We start from the raw sequence: 27,896 nt of genomic DNA on the forward strand, positions 1-27,896 counted from the left end.
ACTATTATCATTGGAGAACTAGGTGGTAGAGAACAAATGTTCGCCCAAGTTTAAATTTCTCTTTTTAGACCCACACCTTGTACTGACATGCTCACTTTTCACAAGAAGAAGAACCATTGGCTCTTTACCTGGTGTCCTCAATGTGGCATAGTCTAGGGACCTGTAGCATGTTACTTTATTTAATTTATTAATTCAGATTCTATACCGCCCTTCATCCTAGGATCACAGGGCGGTTTACAGTAGAAAAACTCAAAAATACATAACACAGTAACAAACAAAAACAATACACCCCCTCCCTAATTAAAAAGGCCATAGATTTTTTAAAAATTAAATTTCTATACCATACTTTTCTGACGTTGCAGGATGCATGGCCTTTAGCTGTACTGAGTTGTGTGTTGTTGGTGGGGACACAATTTTATGTTTTCTTTTGCGAGTGCTGGCTAGCAGTTCCAGGTTGGGGTATGTCAGAAATGGATCTTGGAGGGGGAGATTTGTGATGTGCTGCTCTTTATAACTCATCTCCCTCTCCCTTCTCTCAAGGACCCCACCAAATCATATCTGTGACACTAGATATTCAAAGGCTACCTTTAGCCCTGCATCATCGAATTGTTGGGTTGGGAGGGATCCCGAGGGTCATCTATCCCAACCCCCTGCGACACAGAGGGCATCATTATCATCAAGCAGTCTTTGTGTTTGTGTGAATCTTGAACCTTGTTGCATTTTATTTTATTTTTTTAATGACACCATCAGGGCCAGCTAGGGTTGCCTCCTTTTATTTCCCCCTTCCTGGCAGAATTCCTGAGCCTTTCAAACTGCTATGTAACAGAAATTCACCATGAGCGGCTTTTCCCAATGCAAAAGAGTTGCAAAGCGGGGTGAGCTTCACCTGTTGGATTGTCTCCCTGGGGATGTTCACATTCAGTGAGTGTGCCTGCGTACCATGGAGTCAACCGGCACACTCGTACAGTTGTTTGCATGTAACGCATTGTGAGTCAAAATTTTAAAAAAAATAAAAATTGTCCAGTAGCACCTTAGAGACCAACTAAGTTTGTTCTGGGGACAGTCATACCTCTTGTTAAGCTTGCTTCATGATACGTTTTTTCAGGTTGTGTCCCACGGCGACCTCGAAGTACCAGAAAGGGTTACTCCTGGGTTTCGCCACTTGCACGTGCGCAGATGCGCAAAATGACGTCATGCGCAGAAGCGACAAATCCTGACCCGCGTGTGCGCAGACACGGATTGCATTCCTTTCAGGTTGCGAACGGGGCTCCGGAACGGATCCCATTCGCAACCAGAGGTACCACTGTATAAGCTTTCGTGTGCATGTGTAGCTGTGCACGCAGTAAGCGCATGCAAAGACTTGTGCCTGTGTTCGGTGTCATGTGTGAACAAACCTGTGTCACGGTGCGGGAAGGGAGACTACCCTCATGCTCAGTAAAACAGGTTGCCTGGAAGTGCCCCCAAATCACCCCTGGCCTATTCCTCAGGCAGCAAAACATTTTGTTTAAAAGAAGGGCTTGCTTTAAAACCGTTTAGACAGGCTGAAATAGCGGAGGGTGGCCGGGGAGCGGGAGGGCGGCCATCTTTTTTCCCTTCAGCCTTCTTCCCCTCGACACTTTTAACAGCAGCCTGACTTGCTGCAACGTAACCCACTGAAGAAGCCTTTCCTCCTCCATTTCTGCCCAGAGGAAGCTTCCCCTGCCATGCCGGTGGCAAGCCAACACGAGGGGAGCGGCTTCCTACTCCGGGGCCTGGTCTGGGCCTTGTCCTAGGCCTCCCGGCCCCTTTCATCTGAGCCACGCTCTCCTGGCCTAGCACAACAGGAGACGCGGCCGTCCGCCTCTTGTGAAAGCCTTTCCCTCCCCTTCCTTCTCCCCCTCAGAAGCTGATCCCTTCGTGTCACGTAGTTATTGGCAAAGCAGCCGTTTCAGTTGGCCTCCATGACAGACGGGTCTGGGGGGCCCGGGAAGCCATTTCCCCAGTTCATGCCCAGGGAAAGCTTTGTCTGACAGAAAAATTGAGCCTATATCTCCTCTCCCTTCAGAAGTAAAACATACGTGCAGGAAAATCTCTCTTGTCAGTCAGGAAAAGAAAAGGAAAAGCTGTCTCCCCCCCCCCACCTTTTCTCTCTCTTCAAAATAGCTGTTTCTTGAAATGACCCCTCAAATTGGAGAAAACCAGAAACTAAAATAAAAATTTAAAAAAGGGCTTCAGCAAAAATGCCACCTCTCTGGCCACCTGGCTTGAGAAAGATTTCCTCAGTGTCTTAGTCGCTGAAGCACGGAACAGAAGAGGTTTTTTTAAAAAAATTAATATTTATTGGCTTGTTTATTCGCCGAAGCAATATGTCGGTCCCCACCAAAGCGTGAAGCAAAATAGGCTTTTGTGATTCATTTCTTTGTTGGCTTGCTTTTTTGCCGAGGTTGCTATCAGGTTGAGCAAACCCGTCTCCATCTTGAATTCCTGGCTTTTTTCTCTGAGGTTTCTGTCTGTGGTTTTTGTCAGCAACCGTATCTTGCTTCAATAACACATCTTCAGGCGTGGGGGTGCCAAGGACTTGGGAGACGGGGGTTCAAATCCCCATTTGGCTATGGCCAAGTTGCCATCTCTACCTCCCAGGGCTGTTGTACGATTTAAAAAAGGAGTGGGCAACCGTGTGCACCACCTCCAGAGGAAAGGTGGCATAGAAATGTAAATGCAAAAATAAACAAGTCCTTGTTCACTCCATAACACAGACCTTGCCAGCCCCTCAGGGCCTGCCCCATTCATTCCCTTTGAAAGCAAAATATTCTCCCTCTTGAAAGCCGAACCGTTGTCACGTCACCAGAGTTAATGGTTTACTGTGGACGCTGAGATCACTGCCTATTCTTTGCTCTTCCCTAGCCGGTGGGAGCAGCAACAAGTTTTAACCGGCCATCATGCCATGTTTTGCCCCAAATAAGCCACATTTGGTAAGCCATAATAAGCAAACCAAGGGACGCGGGTGGCGCTGTGGATTAAACCACAGAACCTAGGACTTGCTGATCAGAAGGTCGGCGGTTCGAATCCCCACGATGGGGTGAGCTCTTGTTGCTTGGTCCCTGCTCTTGCCAACCTAGCAGTTTGAAAGCACGTCAAAGTGCAAGTAGATAAATAGGTATCGCTCCGGCGGGAAGGTAAATGGCATTTCCATGCGCTGCTCTGGTTTGCCAGAAGCGGCATAGTCATGCTGGCCACATGACCCGGAAGCTGTATGCTGGCTCTCTTGGCCAGGAAAGCGAGATGAGTGCTGCAACCCCAGAGTCAGCAACGACTGGACCTAATGGTCAGGAGTCCCTTTACCTTAATAAGCAAACCGTCGCTTCACATCACGGTTTGTTTTGAATGAAGCAAACCATGGCACGCATTACGCGTGAGTTCTGCCTCTGAAACTTGCCCGCTTGCCATTTTTTTAAAATGTGTGCGTCTTTCCACACACCGAAAGGTTCATGTCCAAGCGCGCAGCTTTTTCCTTTTAATTAGTTTTAGTTTCTTCAATGCCACACTCAAGGATGTCCCTGCACAAGGGTGACTTTTGCCAAACTTGATAACAGCCACATGAGACAGGACAGGCGTCACTGTGACTTGGCTCAACGGAACATGCGCAGATAATAAGAAAGCAGATTTCGTGTTTCTTTGCGTAGGAAGTTTGAAAGCTGGGAGTACCTGAAGCTCAGTGATTTTTGCTTATCTGCCTGCTGTACTTTTTGTAATTAATATATCCTGCATAGTTACTGAAAACAGGCAGCTCAGAGCCATTTATGCGGTATCCCATCCAGGCCTAAATCCAGGCCTAAACCGATGCATACTTAGCTATTTCTTATTACATCTACTACTGTTATTATTTATTAAATTAATCAGTTGTTTTATGCAAAGAAAAATTCTCCAAACGACTTGACCAAGATAAAATGCAACCCATAAAAGCATTTTAAAACCAGAAAATTTAAAATCAATGGGCAAAACACATAAAACGCTCAAACAGTGGCATATTAATGACAAGTTCTACCTTACCCTACTATAGGAGGCAATTTAATTACAGCTTAGAGTAGGCGGTGCATTTTGGAGTAACCAGAACATTCACTGGGTTGTCCCAAAACTTCTTAATATTTTTTTTTTAAAAAACAGCTCTTCAACCAGAAAAAACTTACTATAGTAGTTTACAAACCACTAAAAACAACAACCACACAACAATGTGAAGTCCCTCCCTCAGGCTCACAATCTGAAAAAAGTCACAGCACAAAAGGAAAAGTGGATTGGGTGGGAGGAGGAAATAAGCTCAGGCGCAAGTTTAGTTACAAGTCATTATAGTGACCAACTGGGATGGAAAAAGTTAAAGGGGAAGAGGCGCCAAATGTTGCTGAGCCAATGGAGTGACTCAGTGTCCCCATCTAGCTAGCATTGTGTGTTTCCCAGGACCATACTTGCCTGGGAACTGGCCACTTCATGTGTTCGGGTGGGTTACAAAGTGGTGGGGAATGTTTAAATTGTCCCATTTTGTGTATGGGGAGCCTTGTCATAGGTAAAGATGTAAAGACCTTGCCGGCGGGGTGGGGTACACATTTGAATGGAGGATTTCCCCCCAAGCCTTTTTCCTTTTGGAGAAATTGATATTCTTTCGGCTTATGGAATATTTTCTTTTAGAACAGTGTTTCCCAAACATGGGTCTCCAGCTGTTTTTGGACTACAGCTCCCATCATCCCTAGCTAGCAGGACCAGTGGTCAGGGATTATAGGAATTGTAGGCCATAATATTGAAATGGCTGCATAGGTGAAGTTGTGGGATGTAGACCTAAAGTTTGCAGCGTATTATACGCTGAAAGAAAACTACATGAAAATGAAGTACGGATGGTATTTAACTCCTAGTAGATTGGCAAAAATGAATAAATCAAAATCAAACACATGCTAGAAATGTAAAGAAAAAGAAGGTACTTCCTACCATATGTGGTGTTACTATAAGAAAGTAAAAGCTTTATGGGGAATTATTTATAAGGAATTGGAGAAAATGTTTTAAGATCTTTTTTTTAAAAAAAAAAATCAACCAGAAGTTTTTCTTCTAGGGGTTCTAGATACTGAGATCCCAAAAGACCAAATTGTTTATGTATGCTACAACTGCAGCTAGAATGGTTTTTGCCCAGAGATGGAAAGAAGATGTAGTAGCAATCAAGGAAGAGTGGCTAATTAAATTAATGGATTATGCCAAAATGGTAAGATCAATGGGTGTAATTAGAAACCAAGAAGAAGAAGAAGATTTTAAAGATTGGAGGAAATTTGTGGAATATTTGAAAAACACATGTCTGCAAAGAAGCTCATTAGCAGGGTTAATATAAAACAAGCAGTTAAATATTTTTTTAAGAGGAACTAAATAATAACTTAAAGATGGAGTAATGTGGAAAATGCAGTATGAAAACTTAAAGTAAAAAGAAACCACAAAAAGGGGGGAGAAGTCAATTATATGTGTATTATAAATATATATATTTTTAAAGGAATTGTAGTTCATAAACAGCTGGAGACCCAAGTTTGGAAAATATTGTTTTAGACAATACTACTGAGCTAGATAGTCTATGAACATGAGAGCTACCTGTCTTTCTATGAAAGAGCAACTGTTTTCCTTTCCCTCCTTGCCTTCCAGAGCTTTCTGAATCCTTCGCCATGGGCGACATGAAAACCCCAGACTTTGACGACCTCCTGGCGGCTTTTGACATTCCCGACATCGACACCAACGAGGCCATCCACGAGGAGGCGGAGGCACACATCAAGCCCATCCCTGTGGAGGCGGTGGCCCCCGAACACGTCCTCCCTCACGCCGACATCACCACGGTCAGTGTCATAGTGAAGAACACCGTCTGCCCCGAGCAGCTGGAGCCCGTGGACGGACGCGTCAAAGACAGCCACGTCGTCGGGCCGCGCCTGCTGCAGAACGGCTTCTCTGCCCCCGAGGCGCTCCATTCCTCCCCCACGCGCCCCACAGAAGGGGTGTCGACCACCAACGGAGAGTGTTGGACCCCCAAAGAAAAGGGGGCCAAAAGCCTGGACATCTTTTCCCACTTCAGCCCCGACCCTCCTGAGGACAGTGAGGCTAACCTCATTGACCAGCCGCGAGAATGCAAGCCCAAGGAGAAGGGGCCCCTCTCCCCGCCCCACGTGCTTCCTTCGGTCCCCCCGCTGGCCTGCCACGAGCTGTCGGCAGGGGAGGCCGCAGGGCCCCTCCCTCCAACATTCCCACAGTCCTTTGAAGGATGCCCAGCCGGTGGAGGTGTGGGTCTCGCTCCAACCCCTGCTGCTCCCCCGGTGCCCCCAGCCATCAAACAGGAGTCCGATTGCGAGACGCCCTGCCAGGGGGCCAGTCCACTGGGCTGCCCGAAGCCCGGTCCTATTTGCTACCCTACAGACGGTTCCCCCATAGCACCCTGGCCGGGCTCAGACGCAAACCTCTGCGTCGGCTCCCACGGCACCCCAGAGGTCAAGCACTCTCCCTCCAGCCCCAGGGACTCACTCTTCAAAAGCTCTTCACCGGAGGCAGAAGCAAGCCCCGGGCCCTCCAGCTCCCCAAAACATTCCAGCGTCGGGACCCTGAAGGAGGAGCCCATCGAGAAGCCTGTGCAGTGCCTGCCGGATGCGTCCAGCGAGGAAGAGGATGAGGACGAGAGTGCTGGTTCCCCCTCGTCCAATTCTTCGCGGCCCCTGAAAGTGAGGATCAAGACCATCAAGACTCCCACCGGAAGCATCACCAGGACGGTCACCAGGGTCTCCTCCGACATGGAGCCGGGAGCCGCCAAGCCACCTTCAGAGCACGACTCGCAAGAGGCCGCTCCTGCCGAGGACACTGTGCCCCCCGCCTCTGCGGAAAAGGAAGAAGGGGCCGCCGGGACTCCCAGCCCCAAAGCGGTGGCCGCCAGCCCCGCGAAGGTTGTGGAGGGGCCCAAAGTGGTCAGCGTGCAGCTGGGGGACGGGACCAAGATCAAAGGGACAGTGCTGCCCGTCTCCACTATCCAGAACGCCAGCAGCGCCATGCTGATGGCCGCCAGCGTGGCCCAGCAGAAGGCAGTGGTGCTGCCCAGCAAGGCCATGGCCAAGAACATCGTCAGCCTGGTGCCGCAGGCCCTCCCCAAGGCTGGCGTGGTGGCGGCGGCGGCCCAGGCGGGCGGCGCCAGCCAGAAGGTCAACGGCACCACGGTGGTGGTGATGCAGCAGTCCCAGAAGTCCTCGCCCACCGTGGCCGGCACGGTCATCTCCCGCAGCCAGTCCAGCCTGGTCGAGGCCTTCAACAAGATCCTGAACAGCAAGAACCTGCTGCCCATGTACAAGCCCAACCTGGCGCCCCCGGCGGACTCCAGCCTGACCCTCCCGCCGCTTGGGTACCGGTGCCTGGAGTGCGGAGACGCCTTCGCCCTGGAGAAGAGCCTGGCACGGCACTACGACCGGCGCAGCATGCGCATCGAGGTGACCTGCAACCACTGCACCAAGCGCCTGGTCTTCTTCAACAAGTGCAGCCTGCTCCTCCACGCCCGCGAGCACAAGGACAAGGGCCTGGTCATGCAGTGCTCCCACCTGGTCATGCGGCCCATCGCGCTGGACCAGATGATCGGGCAGCCCGACATCACCCCGCTGGTCTCCCTGGCTTCCCTGAACGCCAGCAAGGCCGCGGCGGCCGCCGTCGCCCAAGAAGGCACGGCCAGCGGGGCGGCCACGCACGACCCGCCCGTCCTCCCCTTGAACGGCAGCGCCGAGCAGGCCACTACCAACTCCTGCCAGTGCCTGGAGTGCAAGGAGCCCTGCAAGGACAAAGCCGGCCTCGCAGCCCACTTCCAGCAAGCCACAGCTTCCACCTCCACGGTGAGGGCGCTCGGAATGCCGTCAGGGTGGTATTCTGTTACTATTATTGGCATAGGGTGATAGAGTTGGAGGGACCCATCTAGTCCAGCCCCTTGCAATGTCGGAATCTCAGCTAAAGCACCCATGTCAGATGGCCACCCACCCTCAGCTTCAAAACCTGCAAGGAAGGAGAGTCCACGACCTTCCAAGGGAGACCTTTGCACTGTCAAACAGCTGTCACTGTCAGAAAGGTCTTCCTAATTTTTAGTCAGAATCTCCTTTCTTGCAACTTGAAGCCATTGGTTTGAGTCCTGACCCCTAGAACAGGAGAAAACAAGCTTGCTCCCTCTTCCGTGTAATAGCCCTTGTGACATTTATGTGTTGCATTTAATAATAATAATAATAATAATAATAATAATAATAATAATAATAATAATAATTTATACCCCGCCCATCTGGCTGGGTTAAAATGCAATAACCTATTAAACATGAAAATCTTCCCTAAACAGGGCTGCCTTCAGGTGTCTTCTAAAAGTTTGGTAGTTGTCTTTGACATCTGGTGGGAAGGCGTTCCACAGGGCGGGTGCCACCACCGAGAAGGCCCTCTGCCTGGTTCCCTGTAACCTCACTTCTCGCAGCGAGGGAACCGCCAGAAGGCCCTTGGCGCTGGACCTCAGTGTCCGGGCAGAACGATGGGGGTGGATCCACTTTTTCCTACCAAGGAGCTCAAGATGGTGTATGTGGGTTCTCTCCCCCCCCTATCTTGTCCTCACAAGAACCCCGGGAGGTAGGTCAGGTTGAGAGTCTTCCTCCCCATTTCAGCTGAGTATTGTCCTCACTTACTGGAAGCGGCTCTGCAGGCTTTCGGGCAGAGGGCAATCCTAGACCCACCTGGAGGCAACAAGGATTGAACAGGTGATTTGGCACCGAGCTGCCATTCTTTCATTGGCAAAGCCCTGATTCCAGGGCACAGTTTCTGCACTTCCTTGCCAGTGGCAGAGTTAGCACTCGTTACACCTTCCCTCCCTCCCTCTGCCTGCCTTATCCAACGTAAACTAACCGTTCTTTTTACTCCTTCCCAAAGGTGTGCAACGCCTGCCCCATGATTATGCCCAACCGGTGCAGCTTCGGCGCCCACCAGCGCATGCACAAGAACCGCCCGCCTCACGTCTGCCCTGAGTGCGGGGGCAACTTCCTCTTGGCCAACTTTGAGGCCCACCTGAAGGAAGCCTGCCTCCATTTCTCCCGGAGGATAGGCTACAGGTAGGGGTGTCTTGAGTGTGAGTGGAAACCCGAAAGGCAGACTCCTTCCCCCCCCCCTTTTTTTTAGCTCTGTCGCCCAGCATGGATAAAGTTAATTCCTGTTTTAATGATTCGGCCGCTGACACAGGAATCTGAACTTGGGACCAAGCTGAGAGTGCTTTTCCCACTCACCCCTGATTTCAGAGTGGTGCATCCATGGAGTGGTAATGGCACACGGGTGGCGCTGTGGGTTAAACCAGAGAGCCTAGGACTTGCCGATCAGAAGGTTGGCGGTTCAAATCCCCGCGACGGGGTGAGCTCCCATTGCTCGGTCCCTGCTCCTGTCAACCTAGCAGTTCAAAAGCACCTCAAAGTGCAAGTAGATAAATAGGTCCGTTCTGGCAGGAAGGTAAACGGCGTTTCCGTGCGCTGCTCTGGTTCGCCAGAAGCAGCTTAGTCATGATGGCCACATTACCTGGAAGTTTTACGCCGGCTCCCTCAGCCAATAAAGCGAGATGAGCGCTGCAACCCCAGAGTCGGCCACGACTGGACCTAATGGTCAGGGGTCCCTTTACCTTTACCTATCCATGGAGTGGAGGTCAAAATGGTGATGTGAGAATTAAGCAAGCTTTGCTGTAGCTCCCGCTTCCCATTTTTGATCATTGTATGTTCCATGTCTGGGTGGCGATGGAGCCTAAGATGCTGGCGCGATATTTTGGCTCTCCTCCACAGCCTTACTTATTTATTCATGCCTTTCTTCCATCATGGAACCTGGTGACATTGTACATATGGTTTCCAAGTGGCCACCAGTTATTATTATTACAGTGGTACCTCAGTTTACAAATAGTCCTGTTTAAGAACTGTTCGCTTTATGAACTCCGCAAAACCGGAAGTAGTGTTCCAGTTTGTGAACTTTACCTCAGTTTACAAACGGTAGCTGAACGGTGGAAGGGCACTGGCAGTGGGAGGCCTCATTAGGGAAAGCGCACCTTGGTTTAAGAATGGATTCGGTTTAAGAATGGACTTCTGGATTCGGTTTAAGAATGGACTTCCGGAACAGATTAAGTTTGTAAACCGAGGTATCACTGTATTATCAATTCATTTCCTTTCACTTACCGGGCCTCCTCTGCCTTCAGATCATCTCTGCTCAGTGCCCCCTGGTCCTTCTGTCTTTTTGTAAAGGGGGAGCAGGAAGGCTGGGCCATCTATTCTGTTCAGGATCTGGCAGGATGGGCCTTTTCCCCTTTCTCCAACATCCAGGTAGAACTCAGGAAGTGGGGCGCAGCTGCCATCACACCATATTTTCCAGTTTATGGCCTTGGAAGTGGTTGTTTTCTTAAGAACTTTTTCCTGCCGCAAGAGCCTGGAGAAGGTTGTGAGAACCTTTGATACTGTTTGGAGGGCTTTTTCAGCCAGTCCTTAACTTGGGATGCCAACTTTTACTGTCAAATAGAATGGCCCTGCTTCCCCCCTCCAAAGCTTTCTCTGGTCATTTCCACCAAGTAAAGAAGGCAGGTAGCTCCTTTTCAGTCAGCCTCCCCAGAGAGGCTCAGGTGCCACCTTCTGTGTGGTCTCGTCAGCAAAAATGAATCCTTTTTCCTTCTCTCTCTCTCTCTCTCTCTCTCTGTGTCTGTCTGCGTCTTGAAACCAGGCTGCCACCTCTCACGGCTAGGAATATTTTCCTTTAGGGTCTTCCCAATGCAGAGCAGGCCCATTGTCGTTAATGAAGGTTGTTAATTACTATTTTATTTATAGACTACGTTTTCTACAAATTTGGTACCCAAAGCTGTTCAAAACATTGTAACACCCCAAAAGTATTACTACGTTAACTGTAATGTTTAATCAAAATGGATATAATTTGGCATGCATAAATAACAATGTCTTAGATTTATTAATTTCAGTGGGTCTTCTCTGAGCATCGGCTGCAACCTTTTACGCCTTTATTGTTGATTTTTATTCTCACGTGTTTCAGTTTTAATCATTGTTTTGTTTTGGTAAGCTGCCCAGGGAATGTTTTTAGTGATGGGCAGGTAGGTGTATTGATCAGTAAGACGTCCCGGTTCTCGTCCTCAGGTGCCCAAGCTGCTCGGTCGTCTTTGGCGGAGTGAACTCCATCAAGTCCCACATCCAGACGTCTCACTGCGAGGTGTTCCACAAGTGCCCCATCTGCCCCATGGCGTTCAAGTCAGCACCCAGCGCTCATGCCCATATTTACACCCAGCACCCAGGCTTCAGCAACCAGCAGTCCAAGTGAGATGGCGTGTGTGTGTGTGTGTGTGTGTGTGTGTGTCTGGGTTGTGTCCAGTGCTAGCGCTACTCAGAGCTGACCCACTGAAATTAATGGGCACAACTCTACTGTGAGTGGGACATAGTTGGCCACAACCCTGTGCATCTGTCAAAAAAATGACTAGAGCGGAAGGAGGGCTTGATCATGGGGAGGGAGCCTTTGGGCCTCCAGATGATGGACTTTTAACCCCCATCATCTTCATAAGAAGATGTAAGAAGACCCCTGCTGGATCAGGCCAGAAAGGGGCTCATCTGGTCCAGTATCCTGTTCTCAGCGTGGCCAACCAGATGCCCTAATTGGAAGCCCAGAAGCAGGACCCAAGCACAGCAGCAGTTGGTGTTCAGAAGCATTAATTTAATTTAATATTTATTAAATTTGTTAGTCGCGTTATCTTGCCCAAGGCAACCCAAAGTGACTTACAACCAAACAACCATGGAGGCAGGGTAGAGCCATCACGTCTATTTCACTATTATTATTATTGTTGTTGTTGTTAATTAAATTTATATACCTCCTTTCATCTGAAGATCTCAGGGCAGTTCTCAACGTAAAAATGCAGGGTGAAAGCACAAAGTAAATTGTTTAAACAAAAAATGAAACTCTCCCACTCCCACTCTCCCATAGGGGAAGCAGGGCTTCTTCTTGGCCTTCTGAGCCACAGGAACAAGCGCTCCCCAGCCCCTCCGACCTGTTTGGGACCAGGATCCAGACCCTTCTTCATCAGGTGACAGAGGCAAAGGCTCTTAACCTGAACAGGAAGGGCACGCAGACCCAGAGACAGTGAGTTGGTGGGGACAGTGGCGCCCTGGGCCAAACGTGTGGCCTTGCCATGTTGTGCGCAAGCCCTGAGCCTCCTTCCCTCTGCTGGAGTGGGAGGCTCCCAGAGAACCCCAGGCCCCTTTTGAGCAAAAGAGCATATTGAAGCACAGGCGGTCCTAACAATTTGGCTGTGCCTGATGCTCCTCCTATAAAAGGGCTTGTCGGTTTCAGTTTTCTCCATTGCTGGAACGACTTCAGAGCTCTGGGTTTCCTCAGAGCAAAGCCTGAACCCGGCCTTGCATCCAGCCGGAACCTCACCTTGTCCCACACCCCAATTCAGGACGGATAAAAGGAAGCACTGCTTCATTTCAGCGCATAGTTAAAACGACGGAACTCCCTCCCACAGGATTAGACAAATTCACTGAGAAGAGGCTACCCGTTTGCCTCCCCAGTTTGAGGCAGCGATGCTTCTGAATCCTGGTTGCTGGAAACTGCAGGAGGGAAGAGGGCTCTTCTGTTCGAATCCTGCCTGTGGGTTTCCCAAAAGAGGCATCTGCTCAGCCGCTGTGAGAACAGGATGCAGGACTAGAGGGGTCACTGGCCTGACCCAGCAGGTGCCTCCTGGGTCCTTATTTTGTCTTGCACCCCGGCTGATTCCTGCTGTGCCGCAGAGCAGGTCAGTTCCTTCCTGAAAGCCCTCCTGTTCCTTTCATCCTCTCCAGGATGATCTTCAAGTGTGCCATGTGCGACACGGTCTTTACCCACAAGCCCTTGCTCTCCTCCCACTTTGACCAGCACCTGCTCAACCAGAGGGTCAGTGTCTTCAAGTGCCCCGACTGCCCTCTTCTTTTCGCCCAGAAGCGTACGATGCTGGAGCACCTGAAGGTGAGTGGCCTTGTGGGGTAGAAGAGGGAAGAGTTGGGAGGGGGATCGGTAATTGCTCACTTCCTGTTTCCTCACACCTGGTCTAGTTCCACTTTGGCTGTTTTCGGTTGAGGGAGCTGTTTCACTTACTTTGGGAATGGGTAGCATGAGCCATCAATCCAACAGGGAGAAGGAAATGATTTCATCCCTCTAGGACAGGGGTCAGCAAACTAAGGCCCACGGGCCGGATCAGGCCCAATTGCCTTCAGGATCTGGCCCACGGACTGTCAGTGGATCGGCGTGGGGACTCTGGTCGTTCGGGCTGCCCCTTTTTTCCCCTGTGCCATTCCATTCCCACACACACACACACACACACACACACACCGCGGCAGCCACTCCTCCCTCCCTCCTCCTGGCTTCTCCCTGCCCTGCCTAGAGGAGGAAGGGGGCTGGGCTGAGCTGGCTGAGTGCCATTTTAAGCAGCCCCTCTCCGGAGCCAGCCCTTCCGCACTGCTCATCTTCCCTCTGCCACTGCCGCCCTGGTGCTCCTGTGGGCCAGAGAGCGGAGCGGATGAGCTCACTCTGCCTACTCACGAGAAGCAGCAGTGGTGGTGGTGGTGGCAGCCCCAGGAAAGGTAAGCGCAGCGGCTGGAGGTGGAGAGGAGGAGAACTTGCCCCCCTCACCTCTTCTTCCAGCCCCCCTCCGCACCACTTCTCTGGGCCACCACAAGGTCTGAGCAACAGTGGACCAGCCTAAATTTTTTTTGCTGACTTCTGCTCTGGGGAATAGCACTCTAGGCAGGAACTGCATGTGTGTTGCAGTATACCACAGCAACAGCACAGAAAAGGAATATGATAACTGTTTTCAGGTCCCTGAGAACCATAGCTTTCGTTCCTTCTAATCCTCACGGCCATTGGCTGCAAAATCCTGGCTCCCAAGCACTGCAGCTTTCATTAAAAAAAAGAGAGAGAGAAATTACTGGTCCTCTTGTTTACAAAGATAAGAGTAGAAGAGTGAGCAAGAGCTGCTCAGACCTCAGAAAAGAGACTTAACTTTGGGGAAGGGGTGCAGCTGGCAGGGCGTCTGCCTTGCATGCAAAGAGCCCCTCCACTCGCCTGCTGCCCAGCCATGAAGTGAAGCTGGGAAATGATGTTGACCAGTCCAGTCGCTTTCTCATAAGACTCATAAGAAGAGCCTGCTAGATCAGGCCAGTGGCCTGTCTAGTCCAGCAACCCATTCTCACAGCAGCCAACTAGATGTCTGCGGGGAACCCACAAACAGGATTCAAGCACAAGAGCCCCTTCCCCTCTCCTGTAGTTTACAACAACTGGGATTGCTGTCTCTAAACATGGGAGGCAGAGAACAGTCAGCATGACTAGTAGCCATTGATACCCTTCTCCTCCATGAATTTGCCTAATCCTCTTTTGAAGCCATCCATGTTATAAAGACTGCGGAGAGAATAATTGGGTGCGCTCTTCCCACCTTGGATCAAATCTACACTTCCAGGTGCCATAAGAAAGCTGCAGAGATAGTGCAGGATAGTGTGCACCCTGGAAATGATTTCTTTCAGCTTCTGCCTTCTGGAAGAAGGTCCAGGGTTATAAAGACTAGGACTAGCCGCCTGAGAAACAGTTTCTACCCAAATGCAATTTTGGTTTTAAATGCATTGTAAGGAGTCTGTATGGGAGTATATTGTATTTAGAAATGGGGTATCAGAGTTTTTAGAGGGCTAACCAGGTTGGGATAGCAAGTTTGTTGGGTTTTGAACGTCTTATGTAGATTTTTCAATTTCGTTGTTCTGTATGGGACAGTGACAATAAAGATTATCGTATCGTTAGTGGCCATCACGGCCTCCTGACTTTAACTATGTGCTCTGTGAAGAATTATTTTCTTTTGACTATCCTGAATCTTCCAACATTCAGCTTCACTGGACGTTCCTGAAGTCTAGTGTTATGAGAGAGAGAGGAAAGCCTTTCTCTATGCCGCACATCATTTTATAAATCTCTTATCATTTCTCCCCCGCCTTGACTCCAAACTGAAAAGCCCTCAGAAGCTGCCCCTGTTCTTCATAGGGGAATCCGCTCCATCCCCTCAGTGGTTTTTGTTGCCCTTCTCTGAACCTTTTGCCTCTCCTTCCCTCCCGGCGCCAGAGCACCCACCAGCCCCAGAAACCCAAAGAGGACCCTGCCAAGAAGCCAGTTGCTGCCCCGCTCACCCCCAAGCAGGAGCCGGCCGAAGAGGAGCCCCCGCCGCCCGTCTCCAAGCTCTCGGAGTCGTCGTCGTCCTCTTCGGAAGACGAGGAGCCGCCCAGCTCCCCGGAGCTGCGGAAGAGCAAGCGGGGCCGCTTCCAGCGCAAGTCAGAGAGCGGAGGGCGCTCCCGGAGCAACGGCTGCACCTGCGGGATCTGCCACTCCTGGTTCCCAGAGCGGGACGAGTATGTCCTGCACATGAAGAAGATCCACGGGAAGGTGAGGGAGGAGCTGCGGGAGGCAAGGGGATGATGGCAGGGGGGGGGGACCGTCACCAGCATCTCTGGGTTTAAAAGGCCCAGGGAGAAGTATCTTGAGTGGCACCTGCGAGGCATAAAGGACAGAATTTCATGGCGGAGGAAACTCATTCGTTCCTATAATGTCATGCCCCTCTGTGTGCTCTGCTAAGAACAGAAAAACAGGTCTCTGCCCCGAGGAGGCTCACAATCTAAAACTCAAAAGACACGGGAGGAAAATGAAGGGGCTTGGGGATAGAATTTTATTATTACGGTCACAGACCAGTTCCACTTACTCCCTTACAATATCAGGAAAATCATAAAACACAACAGGAATACATTGAAATGCAGTTGGATATAACAGACAATTCAGATATAGCGGCAGTTAAAAATATATATTAAATCTTGATCACTAAAATATAACCTAAAATTGTCATTTAAAACCTTAATCATTTTGGTAGTACAGCCTGTTCCCTAAGTTATATGGCAGTCGCACAGAATTTGGCCAGGGGCTGGGGGGTACCTCAAAAGGGTCACAACTCTCCTCTTCCCCGTTACACTGTACTGAATCAGGTACGAGGCAGGTCTCTGCCTCTCCAAGAGCTTACAGGTTGTGGGATGGAAGCAGAGGGGAGAATTGCAACAAAAAATATTACGCTTGTGGATGCTGGGTTTAGAGGACTTGAGGGTTTAGAGGACTTGAGGGTCGGGCTTTGATGCTGGTGGTGGCGTTTGCACTTCTTTTGACCCGAGTTTCTTTCTGTGGCTTCTCTGTCTTCCCCTGCCCGCCCACCCCCCGCCCCACAGTGCGTAAAGAAGTTCCCATGCCACCTGTGCGAGAGATCCTTCTGCTCCTACCCCAGCCTCCGGAGACACGTCCGTGTGAACCACGAGGGCATCAAACGTGTCTACCCCTGCCGGTATGGAAGGAGCCCATCCTCCTGGCCTCTGGGCTGGTTGGCGAGTTAGGCAGCATGTTGTGTGTGTGTGTGTGTGTGTCCACGCACTCCATCTTTCCTGTGGGTGTGTTGCGCCCTCTGCTGCAAAATCAGGCAGTATGTGTTTATGTTTGCTTCTGTGGCATTGATTCAGCAACCCGGGTTTGAGGCTGGCGGTGGGGAAAGCAGCGCTTCCCCCATCGCCAGCCCCAGAGATTGGGGGGCAGCGGGAAGGCAGCGATGCCTTCCCGCTACTCTCCAACCCGGGTTTGAGGCTGGCGGTGGGGAAAGCAGCGCTTCCCCCATCGCCAGCCCCAGAGATTGGGGGGCAGCGGGAAGGCAGCGATGCCTTCCCGCTACTCTCCAACCCGGGTTTGAGGCTGGCGGTGGGGAAAGCAGCGCTTCCCCCATCGCCAGCCCCAGAGATTGGGGGGCAGCGGGAAGGCAGCGATGCCTTCCCGCTACTCTCCAACCCGGGTTGGAGGCTGGCGGTGGGGAAAGCAGCGCTTCCCCCATCGCCAGCCCCAGAGATTGGGGGGCAGCGGGAAGGCAGCGATGCCTTCCCGCTACTCTCCAACCCGGGTTTGAGGCTGGCGGTGGGGAAAGCAGCGCTTCCCCCATCGCCAGCCCCAGAGATTGGGGGGCAGCGGGAAGGCAGCGATGCCTTCCCGCTACTCTCCAACCCGGGTTTGAGGCTGGCGGTGGGGAAAGCAGCGCTTCCCCCATCGCCAGCCCCAGAGATTGGGGGGCAGCGGGAAGGCAGCGATGCCTTCCCGCTACTCTCCAACCCGGGTTTGAGGCTGGCGGTGGGGAAAGCAGCGCTTCCCCCATCGCCAGCCCCAGAGATTGGGGGGCAGCGGGAAGGCAGCGATGCCTTCCCGCTACTCTCCAACCCGGGTTTGAGGCTGGCGGTGGGGAAAGCAGCGCTTCCCCCATCGCCAGCCCCAGAGATTGGGGGGCAGCGGGAAGGCAGCGATGCCTTCCCGCTACTCTCCAACCCGGGTTTGAGGCTGGCGGTGGGGAAAGCAGCGCTTCCCCCATCGCCAGCCCCAGAGATTGGGGGGCAGCGGGAAGGCAGCGATGCCTTCCCGCTACTCTCCAACCCGGGTTTGAGGCTGGCGGTGGGGAAAGCAGCGCTTCCCCCATCGCCAGCCCCAGAGATTGGGGGGCAGCGGGAAGGCAGCGATGCCTTCCCGCTACTCTCCAACCCGGGTTGGAGGCTGGCGGTGGGGAAAGCAGCGCTTCCCCCATCGCCAGCCCCAGAGATTGGGGGGCAGCGGGAAGGCAGCGATGCCTTCCCGCTACTCTCCAACCCGGGTTGGAGGCTGGCGGTGGGGAAAGCAGCGCTTCCCCCATCGCCAGCCCCAGAGGATGGGGGGCAGCAGGAAGGCGCGCAACGCCTTCCCGCTACTCTCCAACCCGGGTTTGAGGCTGGCGGTGGGGAAAGCAGGGCTTCCCCCGTCGCCAGCCCCAGAGGATGGGGGGCAGCAGGAAGGCGCGCAACGCCTTCCCGCTACTCTCCAACCCGGCTTCGAGGCTGGCGGTGGGGAAAAAAGCGCTTCCCCCATCGCCAGCCCCAGAGATTGGGGGGCAGCGGGAAGGCGTGCGACGCCTTCCCGCTACTCTCCAACCCTCCTGTGGGCTTTTGGGGGAGATGGGGGAATTCCCCCACCTCCCGCAAAAGCAGGCAAAAGCCGTGCGCTCTTTAAAGGGGCTGCACGGCTTTGCTGGCTTTTCTAGGAATTCCCCCACCTCCTAGAAAAGCCCGCAGGAGCCGCACAGCCTTTAAAGAGCGAGCGGTTCTTGGGGGCTTTTCCCCAAGGAGGGAGAAGGGACTGACGGGCCGTTTCAGTCCCTTCTCCCTCCTGGTCGAAAAGCCCGCAGGAGTCACGCGGGGCTCCTGTGGGCTTTTGCGGGAGGTGGGGGAATTCTGCCACCTCCCGCAAAAGCAGGGAGAAGGTCTTGGAGTAGCGCACAGGCTGCGTGCAGCCTGCCCACTGCTCCCAGAGCTGGGGGGGGGGGGAATCATATTTTTTCCTTGATTTCCCCCCCTGAAAACTACGTGCGTCCTATGGTCCGGTGCGTCCAATCGTGCGAAAAATACGGTAGATCTTGTAAGGGGAACAGAGGCTCCTTGTCTGCACTCTGAGCTTTGCACTTCTCTTCCCAGCCTACTTCTGAAGCACTTTGTAATGCAGCCACCAGAAACAGCCTTCTATTATTTTTATTTTTATTTATTGAATTTATATAGCACCCTATGCCCGAGGGGCTCAGGGTGCTTCACAGAATAAAATCAAGATATAAACCCACCTCCCTTCCCTTTCACCGCCTCTACTGGCTTCTCACTGCTCCCCCTTTCCTCCTCCTACCCCAGGTACTGCACAGAAGGCAAGCGGACCTTCAGCAGCCGCCTCATCCTTGAGAAACACATCGAGGTGCGTCATGGCATCAAGGTGACCGATGAGACCCGCAGCCAAGAGGTGCTGATCACCCGCATGGGTGCCAGGAACTCGCAGGTACAGGGGGTGGCAAATGTCAGACTCGATGCAAAACCACTTCCCATGTTGCTATTTCCCTACATGAGGACTAGAATCTTGCTTTTCTTTTGAGGGAGGGTGGATTCTTCCGTGACTGAGCCCTTGCCTGGCATGCAGGGGACACTCCCTGTCTGAAAATCTGGAGAGCCTCTGCCGCTCACTGCAGGCAGTGCTGAGCTACACGGACCATGGGCTGCCATTCTGACAACAGAGTTAACTCTTAATTTACAAACTCTATGTTCCCTGCTGTTGCACCTGGTCAGGATTGTACTGCCCAGTAGGGTTCAGTTCCTCTCTGTGTCCAGAATCTTTGCCACACACCTCCCCAGGTCTACCCCACCACCCCTTTGCTCAGCCCTGAGGACTAGAACCATGCCGCTGCCTCTTGGTTTTTATTTGCTGAGAAGCAAAGGTGCTCATGATGTTATTCTTGCTTGCATGGCTAGCAGGATCAGCCCTACGGCATGCTAGACACCAAGCATATATACACACCGTATTTTTCGCTCCATAAGATGCATCTGACCATAAGACACACCTAGTTTTTAGAGGAGGAAAACAAGAAAAAAAATATTCTGAACAAAACAGTGGTTGTGTGATTTTTGTGGTTCATGCTGTGGCCACAGACATGTGATCTGATGGTGAATTTGGGGTGACCCAATGCAAAAATCCTGAGGATCCATGGGCTTTTACTTCCCCCTCCCAGGCAGCCTCCTTTATCTCTAGCCTCCCTTATCTCTCTCCCGATCCCACCAATCAGCTGCTTCCTTTCAACATTCCCTTCCCTCTTGTTTGCCTTAGTGTAGTATCTTTTCCTTAGCTGGAACAGTTTTTTGCTCCTCCTTTTCTTCAAATTTCTCTCCTTATTGCTTTAGTCTTCCTGTTTCCCCCCTTTGCAAGTTTGCTGTCTTTACCTCCCCCCTCCCAGGCAGCCTCCTTTATCTCTAGTGTCCCTTATCTCTCTCCCTGATCGGCAAACAATCAGGGGCTTTGTTTCAACACTCACTTCCCACTTTCAAAAAAAAAAGCATGATCTGTTTTTTGCTCCTGGGCAATTCGGCTCCAGGGACCACGCATTCGCCCCATAAGACGCAGATACATTTCCCCTTACTTTTTAGGAAGAAAAAAGTGTGTCTTATGGAGCGAAAAATACAGTATACAGTAATACCTCGGGTTAAGTACTTAATTCGTTCCGGAGGTCCGTTCTTAACCTGAAACTGTTCTTAACCTGAAGCACCACTTAGGCTAATGGGGCCTCCTGCTGCTGCTGCGCCACCGGAGCCCGATTTCTGTTCTCATCCTGAAGCAAAGTTCTTAACCCGAGGTACTATTTCTGGGTTAGCGGCGTCTGTAACCTGAAGCGTATGTAATCCGAGGCACCACTGTATATATAAAAATAAAGACTTCCCTCCCCCCCCCCAGGCGTCTGGCCGGAAGCGAAAGCTCTCCGACGAAGGGGACTCGTGCAGCGAGGAGCCGGACAGCACCACCCCGCCTTCGAAGACCCCCAGGGGCGACCGGAAGTTCCACTGCCGCAAGTGCGGCTACGTGGCGTGTTCGGCGGCCGACTTCCAGGAGCACATCCCCCAGCACAGGACAGGGGAGAGCGCCCACCAGTGTCGCGAGTGCGGGCTCTGCTTCACCTCTCAGGTCTCCCTCAACCGCCACCGCTTCATCACCCACAAGAAGAAGCGGGGGTCGGGCGATGCGGGGGGCTCCAGCCCCCGGGGGGGCGACGCCGAGGAAGGCTCCCCGCCGGCCGAAGAGGGGAAGCTCTCGTGCACCGTCTGCGGCAAGGGCTTCGACACCCAGCTCAACCTCAAGACTCACTTCCGCACCCACGGAATGGCCTTCATCAAAGCTCGGCAGAACGTGGGGGCAGAGAACTAGTTTGGGGGGGGCAGGAGTGTGTGCACAGGAGGCTCTGCCTTGCCCCTCTGCCAGGGACAGCGGTCGGAGGTTGATCAGCGCCCCGAGGTCTGGGTGGGAGCAGTGGTGCACCCCCCCCCCAATGCCTCACTTCTTAATAAGCTGTGATTGTGAGGGGGGGCGGCAAGGAGCCTTATTTATAAGCAGCTGTCTCTGCTGTTGGCTTGGAACCTCGGTTGTGGGGTGTCTTGTTACTGTTTTTTATTAACTCCTTCAGTTTGGGGTTATACCGTGGGGCAGAAGGCAAGGAAGAAGCATTACACCTGGTGGTGCTGAGGAATAGGACCCTGAGCCCCAGTGGATTAAAGCTGCTGTACGCAGGGGTGCCTGCCTTGCCTTTGCTGGCAAGAACTTCCCGTCGGCTTTGCTTGCTGGTCACTGGAAAAGGCAGGCGAAGCCTCGTGATGCTCCTCTTCTTCCTTTCCAATTCCTGCTCCCTGCCCAGGGGCAGAGGGGCACTAACCCATCCCAGTGCATGACCCCGTTGCATTGCCCCCTCGGTGCTGCCACCGCCTCCCTCCCTCCCTCCCCTCTGATTTTGCCCCCTCCCACTCTTTCCACCACCCTCTTTTCTCCCCTCCAGGATTTCCAAAAGCTTCCTGGGTTTTAGTTCTTCTCTTCCCTCCTCGAAAAGAGGGATTCGTTTCAGCTTCACCTTTCCTGTTTTGTCGTCATTTTTATTTTTTAAATCATGTTCGCAGCTGCAGGACGGGAAGTCGCAATTAGCTACAGGTTAGTGCCTCTGTTCTCCCCTCGCCCTTCTCAGTCGGAATCATGGGTCGATTCTTCCGCCTCTCCGAAGCACGGCGTTTCCCTCCGCCCTGATCGTAATACTGACTCCTTTTTTCGTACATTAGCGCTACCCTTTCCAAGGGGCAGAGTTTTAAAAAGCAAACCAAACACACATAACCCCCAGCGTTATTGGTGTTTGGCTCACAGTGTGTGCTGTGTGGATGAGAATCCAGACCAGGGATTGGGGTTTATCTGGGGTGCCTGTCTTGCAACTCCCACTGTCAGCCCTGAGCACTGGGCATGTTGGCTGCTGGGAGGCCAGCAGCGTTTGGGGAGGATAGAGGCTTCTCCATCGCTGTTACAATGGGCACTCGGTCAGCAGTCATTGCCCTCCGCATCCCAGACCTACCTGCCAAACTACGTGCCACGTCTTCCAGCTTTTCCCAAGGGTTGAACGGAGAATGAAACCGGGGGTTAGGAGGCAGATGAGGCTCTGTGTGTTTGTGTGTCAGCTTAAGGGTGGTGTTGGGGACCTCCAGAAGGTTCAAAATGGGTGTGTGTATCCACAGCCATAACTTCCTAATATTTGGTGGCCAGGAAAATCCATTGCTGAGGAGGTGTGGACGGGAGGCAGAGGTTAATATTGCCTCCACCCTTAACAGAAAACGAAAAGGCAGCTGTAGTGACCAGATACATGTCTGATCGGCAACCCAGGTGGAGGGATACGGACACGGCTGTAACTTTTTCAGCTACAGCTGGGGGATTCAAATGCTTGCCCCCTCCCCCCCACCCCTCGCATAAAATGCTGGTGCCCCATTTCTGCCCTTAATTGCAAAAGGGTTAGGAAGGCTTCGCTTGACCCCATTCTCAATCCGCCGGGACGTTTTGGGCCTGTGCTCTTCCATCGCTCGTGTCCAATTTCAGTGGGGATCTCTCAGGAGAGAATTTTACGATGGACAGTCTCTTGATTAAGGTCAATGACCCGTGTTTAAAACAAACAAATCAAACCTTTGTGCAAATATATAACACACCTCTCCATCCTCTCTGTCGACACTTAATGGTATGCCAGCCTCCCCTGGCGGTTGGATCGGCTGCGTTAATCATGTATTGACAAACTTCACTGCCAAAGGGGGTGTTTGTCTATATCATGCTGATTTAGCAATTAATCATGATCTTGAGTCTCTGCCCTCACCCTCCACCTCAGAAAAACCCACTGCCTCCAGAACTTGAAGTCCCTTCTGTAGATGATCATTCCGAGGTTTTGTGACCAAGAAAACAGCATATAATTGCTGCCTCTTTATTCTAACAAACGTTGAGCCTCCAGCTGCATATTTCAATAAAGGTTTGGGAAGCGGCAGTTCTGTGCTTTTAAAAAAACACCTCCCACAATCAGATCATGTGTAAAGGTTTGTGAGGGGGTACTTTTGTGCTTTGTCTAAAAGGAAACCATGGAAGGGAGTCTCTTAGATCTCTTTTTTTAAAAAAAATAATGTGCACAAGTGATTATTTTAGTAACTTGGATTTTCTTTATTTGTCTTTGACTCGTCACTAATCCTTATTAACCCAGCGTGTGTCCTTTAAACAAATCTGTTAACATACACTTTTTTTTTAACTAAAAAGAAAAACGAAAAAGGTAATGAGTGTTGTAATGTCCTGTTTCTGAAAATATTAGTTTGCACATCCGTTAAATTCGTTTTGGAGAGATAGAAAAGATGGAGGCCCTTTTCAGTTTTGTCAAATGGTTAGAGCAGGGAGGAAGAGTTGACTGTGGCCCGTCTAAGTCACTGTTTCGCAAACTTAAAACAATTTCACTCCCCCCCCCCCGAGAGTTTCGTTTTCCTGGCTTGCCCCTTCGAGGGTGAAGATAATTTGGGGGAATTTTTAATAATGATGTTTTTAATCTTTGAATTGTTTTTTTGCAGCTTAAAAAAAAGCCTGTGCTAAAGTAAAAGAAAAAAAATTCTGTGTACCCTTTGAAACCCCTTTCACATACCCCTGTTGGGGGGCAGGTACCACACTTTGGGAAACACTGCTCTAAAACAACCTTTGCCAACCTTGTGCCCTCCAGATGGCTGGGGGCTGATGGGAGTTGTAGTTCCCAACATCTGCCTGCCTTAGGCCTCTGTCGCCTTTTGGCCATAGGGCTATTCAGACAGTAAGCTGCATAGCTAAATATCTGGAGGGCCACCAGCTTCCCATCTCTGGGCCAGAGAAGAAGAAGGGTGGGGTGGCTGAAAGTTATGTTTCCAATCTTTATTAACTTTTTAAATCCCAACCGTAACGCATCACAGGCAAGAGCGTAGGCCAGAGAAAGGGATGCTTTTTATTACTGTGTTCACACTTGCTTAAGAAGGAAAGATGGCTCTTCATAGAACTGGGCTCCATCTGGTTCTCCCCATCTCCTCCTCCTCCTTTGGCAGTGGAGTTGTAGATTCTGTGGGCAGGATGAGCAGAGCACTCTGCTGTTGTGACCTATGGATCTGAGTTCAAATGCTCCCCTCGCCCTCTCTGCCACCATCTGCTTTTAATGCCTTTTTCTCCCTTAGCACCAGAACTGGTTTTGGCAACCTTCCGCAATGGATCTCAGCCCCACTCCTGAATCTGCATGTAAGTCAGTCTCCCTGCACCCAGTGGGATCCTACTTCCTAGTAAACATGCCAAGCAAGAGAGGCTGAGCGGTTAGCGAAGTGAGTAAGAGGGTGTGGGTCGTCTGTGGCGCAACAGCTGCATGCTCAAAGCCCCAGATACTTTGGTACTTTGCACAATCCTGCTGGGTGCAGATTTGAGAGGTGGGATTTCCACCCTAGAAGGGACATGGGATTGTGTTCTGTCTTTTTGTCTCCTCCTCAAGTCCAGCTTGGGAAATGCAGTGAAGATCCAACATAAGGGCTGGAGAGGGAGCCAGACAATAAATTCACATCCCCCCCCCCTACAGAACTTCTGTAACATCAGCTATGTGATTGCAGTCCTCATAATGTCTTTAAAAAAATAATCATATCCACTCTACCATTATGTGGGGATGCTTTTTGGAAATGAGATGCTTCACCAAAGCAGAATTGAGGGTGATGAGGAAGAAGATGATCAGTACTGTTTAGTTCCTTCTCATGAATCTCGTATGATGAACTCAGCTTCCGAATTATTCATCAGAAGCCCCTGATGGTTCTTCCCGCTGTGCCACTCCTCCTCCTCCTAAGTAAAACGTGTTCATTTATTTTAGGCAACTTCTTGTCTCTGTTAAAACACCTACTTAACTCATCTTCCACCCCACCCCCTTTTAATTTAAAGAAAAAAGATTTTTTTAAAAAATAATAATAGCTGAAAGTGTAAATGATGTTTCATAGAACTTTCTTACCATTTTAGGGGCTACGGAAGAGAATCTATTGCTTTGTAATTATTGAAGATTGACTTCCAAACTTACCCCCCCCCCTTTCTTTTCTTACCTTGCACGCACTTCAGTGCCTTTAGGTATATCTTGTGGGCTTTTTAAAAAACAAAAAAACAAAAAAAGAAGACTCTGAATTCTGTATATTTGTTTTCTAGCAGGTGAAAAATTACGGAGGGTCATGGGAGGTTCAGGGGGGGTCACGACTGTGAACTGAATATTATGCTACATTAAAAAAAAAATTGGTCACTGAAAAAGTCTCTCAGGTTAACTCCTTTCACTGTACTGATAATGCAATTAAAAACTTCTAGTGGTTTAACTCCTCTCCAGACCTGGTCTTAATTGAAATTAATCCCTGGTGCTTTGATTTTACCTTTGCTCCTTCCTTCCACAGAGGGAGGGGGGCAAGAAAGAAATATCCTGTCATTGCTTTCCATGAGGCTGTGGTGCCAGCTACAGTTTTGCAAAAGAGCTTTCTTTAAAGTCCCCGCGTCTCAGCAAAAATTTATGAGCAATAAAATTTGCAAATCTGGAGTGACGGTTCAGAGGCAATACACTCCTTCGCCATCCCAGGGCAGCTGCGAACGGGCCAGGACTGAAAAACGATACCTTCTCACCACCTGCTTCCCCCTGTGAACTAACCCAGCTCATCTTTTGTGGCTTCAGCTGAGTAATAAACCCCATCCTGACGTCGAAGGAAGTCTCAAAAAGGAAACGTGTAATTTGGAGCTAAACCTGGCTCACTGAGAACGTCCGTGTGGCACCCGAGCGGGATTTTCGGAGGGCTTCCAACATGTGCCACCGTTTGTGGGCCTGTCACCTCTGAATGTGTCCTCCTGTCTGGGGTAGGAAGTATTTTATTATTTAAGGCTCCCTCAAACTAATGGCTTTATTTTCCAACAAGGGAAAAACAGAGCCAAGAGACGTCTTAGTGGGTAAAATCTCTCAAGAGGGACCCCATTGCTCCCTCCAGTCCATGATTTTGTCCTGTCTGTGATTACTGTATTTTTCGCTCCATAAGATGCACCTAGTTTTTAGAGGAGGGAAACAAGAAAAAAAATATTCTGAACAAAACAGTGGATGTGTGATTTTTGTGGTTCATGCTGTGGCCACAGACATGTGGTTTGACGGTGATTTTGGGGTAGCTCAGTGCAAAAATCCTGAGAATCCATGTGGATCCATGCTTTGTAACCACGTTTTTGCGCCATTGCGGCCCCATGCAACAATGGGTGTGTGGTTTTTTTTGGTGCAGGCTGTAGCCATGGACATGCTATGTCATCTGATGGTGAATTTGGGGTGACCCAATGATGGTCCCAGTGATGGCATTTGCTCCCAGTATGCACCCCCCTCTTTTTCCACTTAAGGAGTCCTCCTGGATCAGATCAAACCTCCATCAAGTGCACTTCCATGTTTGCCACAGTGGCTAGAGAAACCCCCGTCATGTGCCCATCAGGGCAGGAGGGCAACTACACAAACACCAGGATTCTCCACACGCAGCCTCTGAAAACAGAAGTCTCAGGAAGACACCCTCTCATAGCTGCCTTGCTTTTATGGATCATACATAAGCTGCCCTGGGAGCCATTTTGGCCAAAGAGAGCAAAAATTAATGTAGATAAACGAATAAATGTAACTCGTAGACTTCCTTTCTCTACAACTTTGACCACTGCAACCTGCGACCACAAAGTTATTCCAGACCTTGGAACTCCCAATTCTAAGATCCTTCGAAGGTAGCCCGATGGGAACAAAAACACGACGGCATTCCTGCACTTTTAGAACAGGTACTTCCAGCCTGTGCAGTCCCCGCTTCACGCCACACCTGCTGAAAATTCCTTTCTCAGCTGTTAAAAGGTGCAGGAGCCCTTTGGCAACGTGTCTTTCCAAGAAGCTTTCGCAATTTATCCTCCAAAGCTTCTTGGAATTTGTAATCCCAGATTACCTGCTCTGGTTCCCAAAGTAGAAGCAATGAAATGCCCCCCCCCCAATTCCACACACTTACCCTCCCACCGTTTGGGAAATGTGTGGGGACTGCACTGCAGGGGTGTAGGGCAGGGCCTTTGCTGAGAAATTCGGCAGGATTCAGCGACCCACATTTTCATCAAATAAAACCCATTTACAGAAAAGGGTTCCTGATGCACATAATTTATTTCGCACGCAGGTTCTGTGGTCCCACTCCTGCTTAAATGCCAGCGCTTGCTTGGCCTCAGCAGGATTCTGCAGGGAGCTCCTGTGACTCCCGTGCGGTCATGGTGCATATGCAGAATGCAAACCGCTCCCCCTGCGACAACAGGCTTTCTTGCTTGGAAGCTTAAAAACAAAAACCTGCCCGTTTTCACGGACAAAACGGCTTCCACTGGAGGGGTAAAAAGGGAGACCTGCGCTTTCCCACCCTGTTCTTGATTTCAAAGTTCAGCCATGCTGGCATTGTCATGGCTTTCAAAGGCAGCCATTTATATATATAAAATAAACACACACACCCCTTGTCCTTGTGCAATGGAACAGAGAAAGGCAGGTGTCTCCCAAACCACGAAGCAGCTCTTTTTGCTGGCCAAAGTTCCTTCTCTAGCCTGCAAAGTCCACGGCAGCTGGTGGAGGGGGGCAGTCTAGGAAGAGAACGCTGAGAGTTGTCTGCCCGCCTCAGATTTTCTCCACGTAGTTCCATGGGAACAAGCCTTCTTTGCCACGGATGCGGCCCTGCCACCAGCCGGAACGGTCTGCAAACAGGCGGAATAATAATCAGGAGCTCAGATATCGGAAGAGCTCTGCTGGATCAGACCAGAAGTCAGTCCCATATAGCTCCCAAATTTCCCAGAAGGGGCCAGCGGATAAGAGGACACCAGAAGCAGAACATTTGCACTCCCACCTGCCGCTTGCTGCACCTGGTACTCAGCTAGACTGCCCTGGCACACAGAGGTTCCAC

At 50.9% G+C, this 27,896-nt stretch overlaps 2 protein-coding genes across 2 annotated transcripts in view; one reads left to right on the forward strand and one right to left on the reverse strand.

Moving 5' to 3' along the window:
• ZNF687 (zinc finger protein 687) overlaps window positions 1-21,732 on the forward strand; it is a 33,646-nt gene extending 11,914 nt beyond the window's left edge. The window contains exons 2-9 of the mRNA XM_053369902.1: window positions 5,647-7,850; window positions 8,914-9,092; window positions 11,145-11,321; window positions 12,837-12,999; window positions 15,130-15,447; window positions 16,272-16,384; window positions 18,777-18,918; window positions 20,359-21,732. Coding sequence (XP_053225877.1) covers window positions 5,647-7,850; window positions 8,914-9,092; window positions 11,145-11,321; window positions 12,837-12,999; window positions 15,130-15,447; window positions 16,272-16,384; window positions 18,777-18,918; window positions 20,359-20,826 — 3,764 coding nt within the window. The 3' untranslated portion in view covers window positions 20,827-21,732. The remainder of the gene's footprint in view (window positions 1-5,646; window positions 7,851-8,913; window positions 9,093-11,144; window positions 11,322-12,836; window positions 13,000-15,129; window positions 15,448-16,271; window positions 16,385-18,776; window positions 18,919-20,358) is intronic.
• A 5,370-nt stretch (window positions 21,733-27,102) lies between these two features.
• Window positions 27,103-27,896, reverse strand: part of LOC128404367 (unconventional myosin-Ie-like) — a 55,210-nt gene continuing 54,416 nt past the window's right edge. Inside the window, exon 28 of the mRNA XM_053369903.1 lies at window positions 27,103-27,690. Within this exon, the coding sequence (XP_053225878.1) occupies window positions 27,614-27,690 (77 nt within the window). The 3' untranslated portion in view covers window positions 27,103-27,613. The remainder of the gene's footprint in view (window positions 27,691-27,896) is intronic.

This window comes from Podarcis raffonei, chromosome 16 (genome assembly GCF_027172205.1).
Source record: "Podarcis raffonei isolate rPodRaf1 chromosome 16, rPodRaf1.pri, whole genome shotgun sequence".
In the NCBI taxonomy this organism is placed as follows: domain Eukaryota; kingdom Metazoa; phylum Chordata; class Lepidosauria; order Squamata; family Lacertidae; genus Podarcis; species Podarcis raffonei.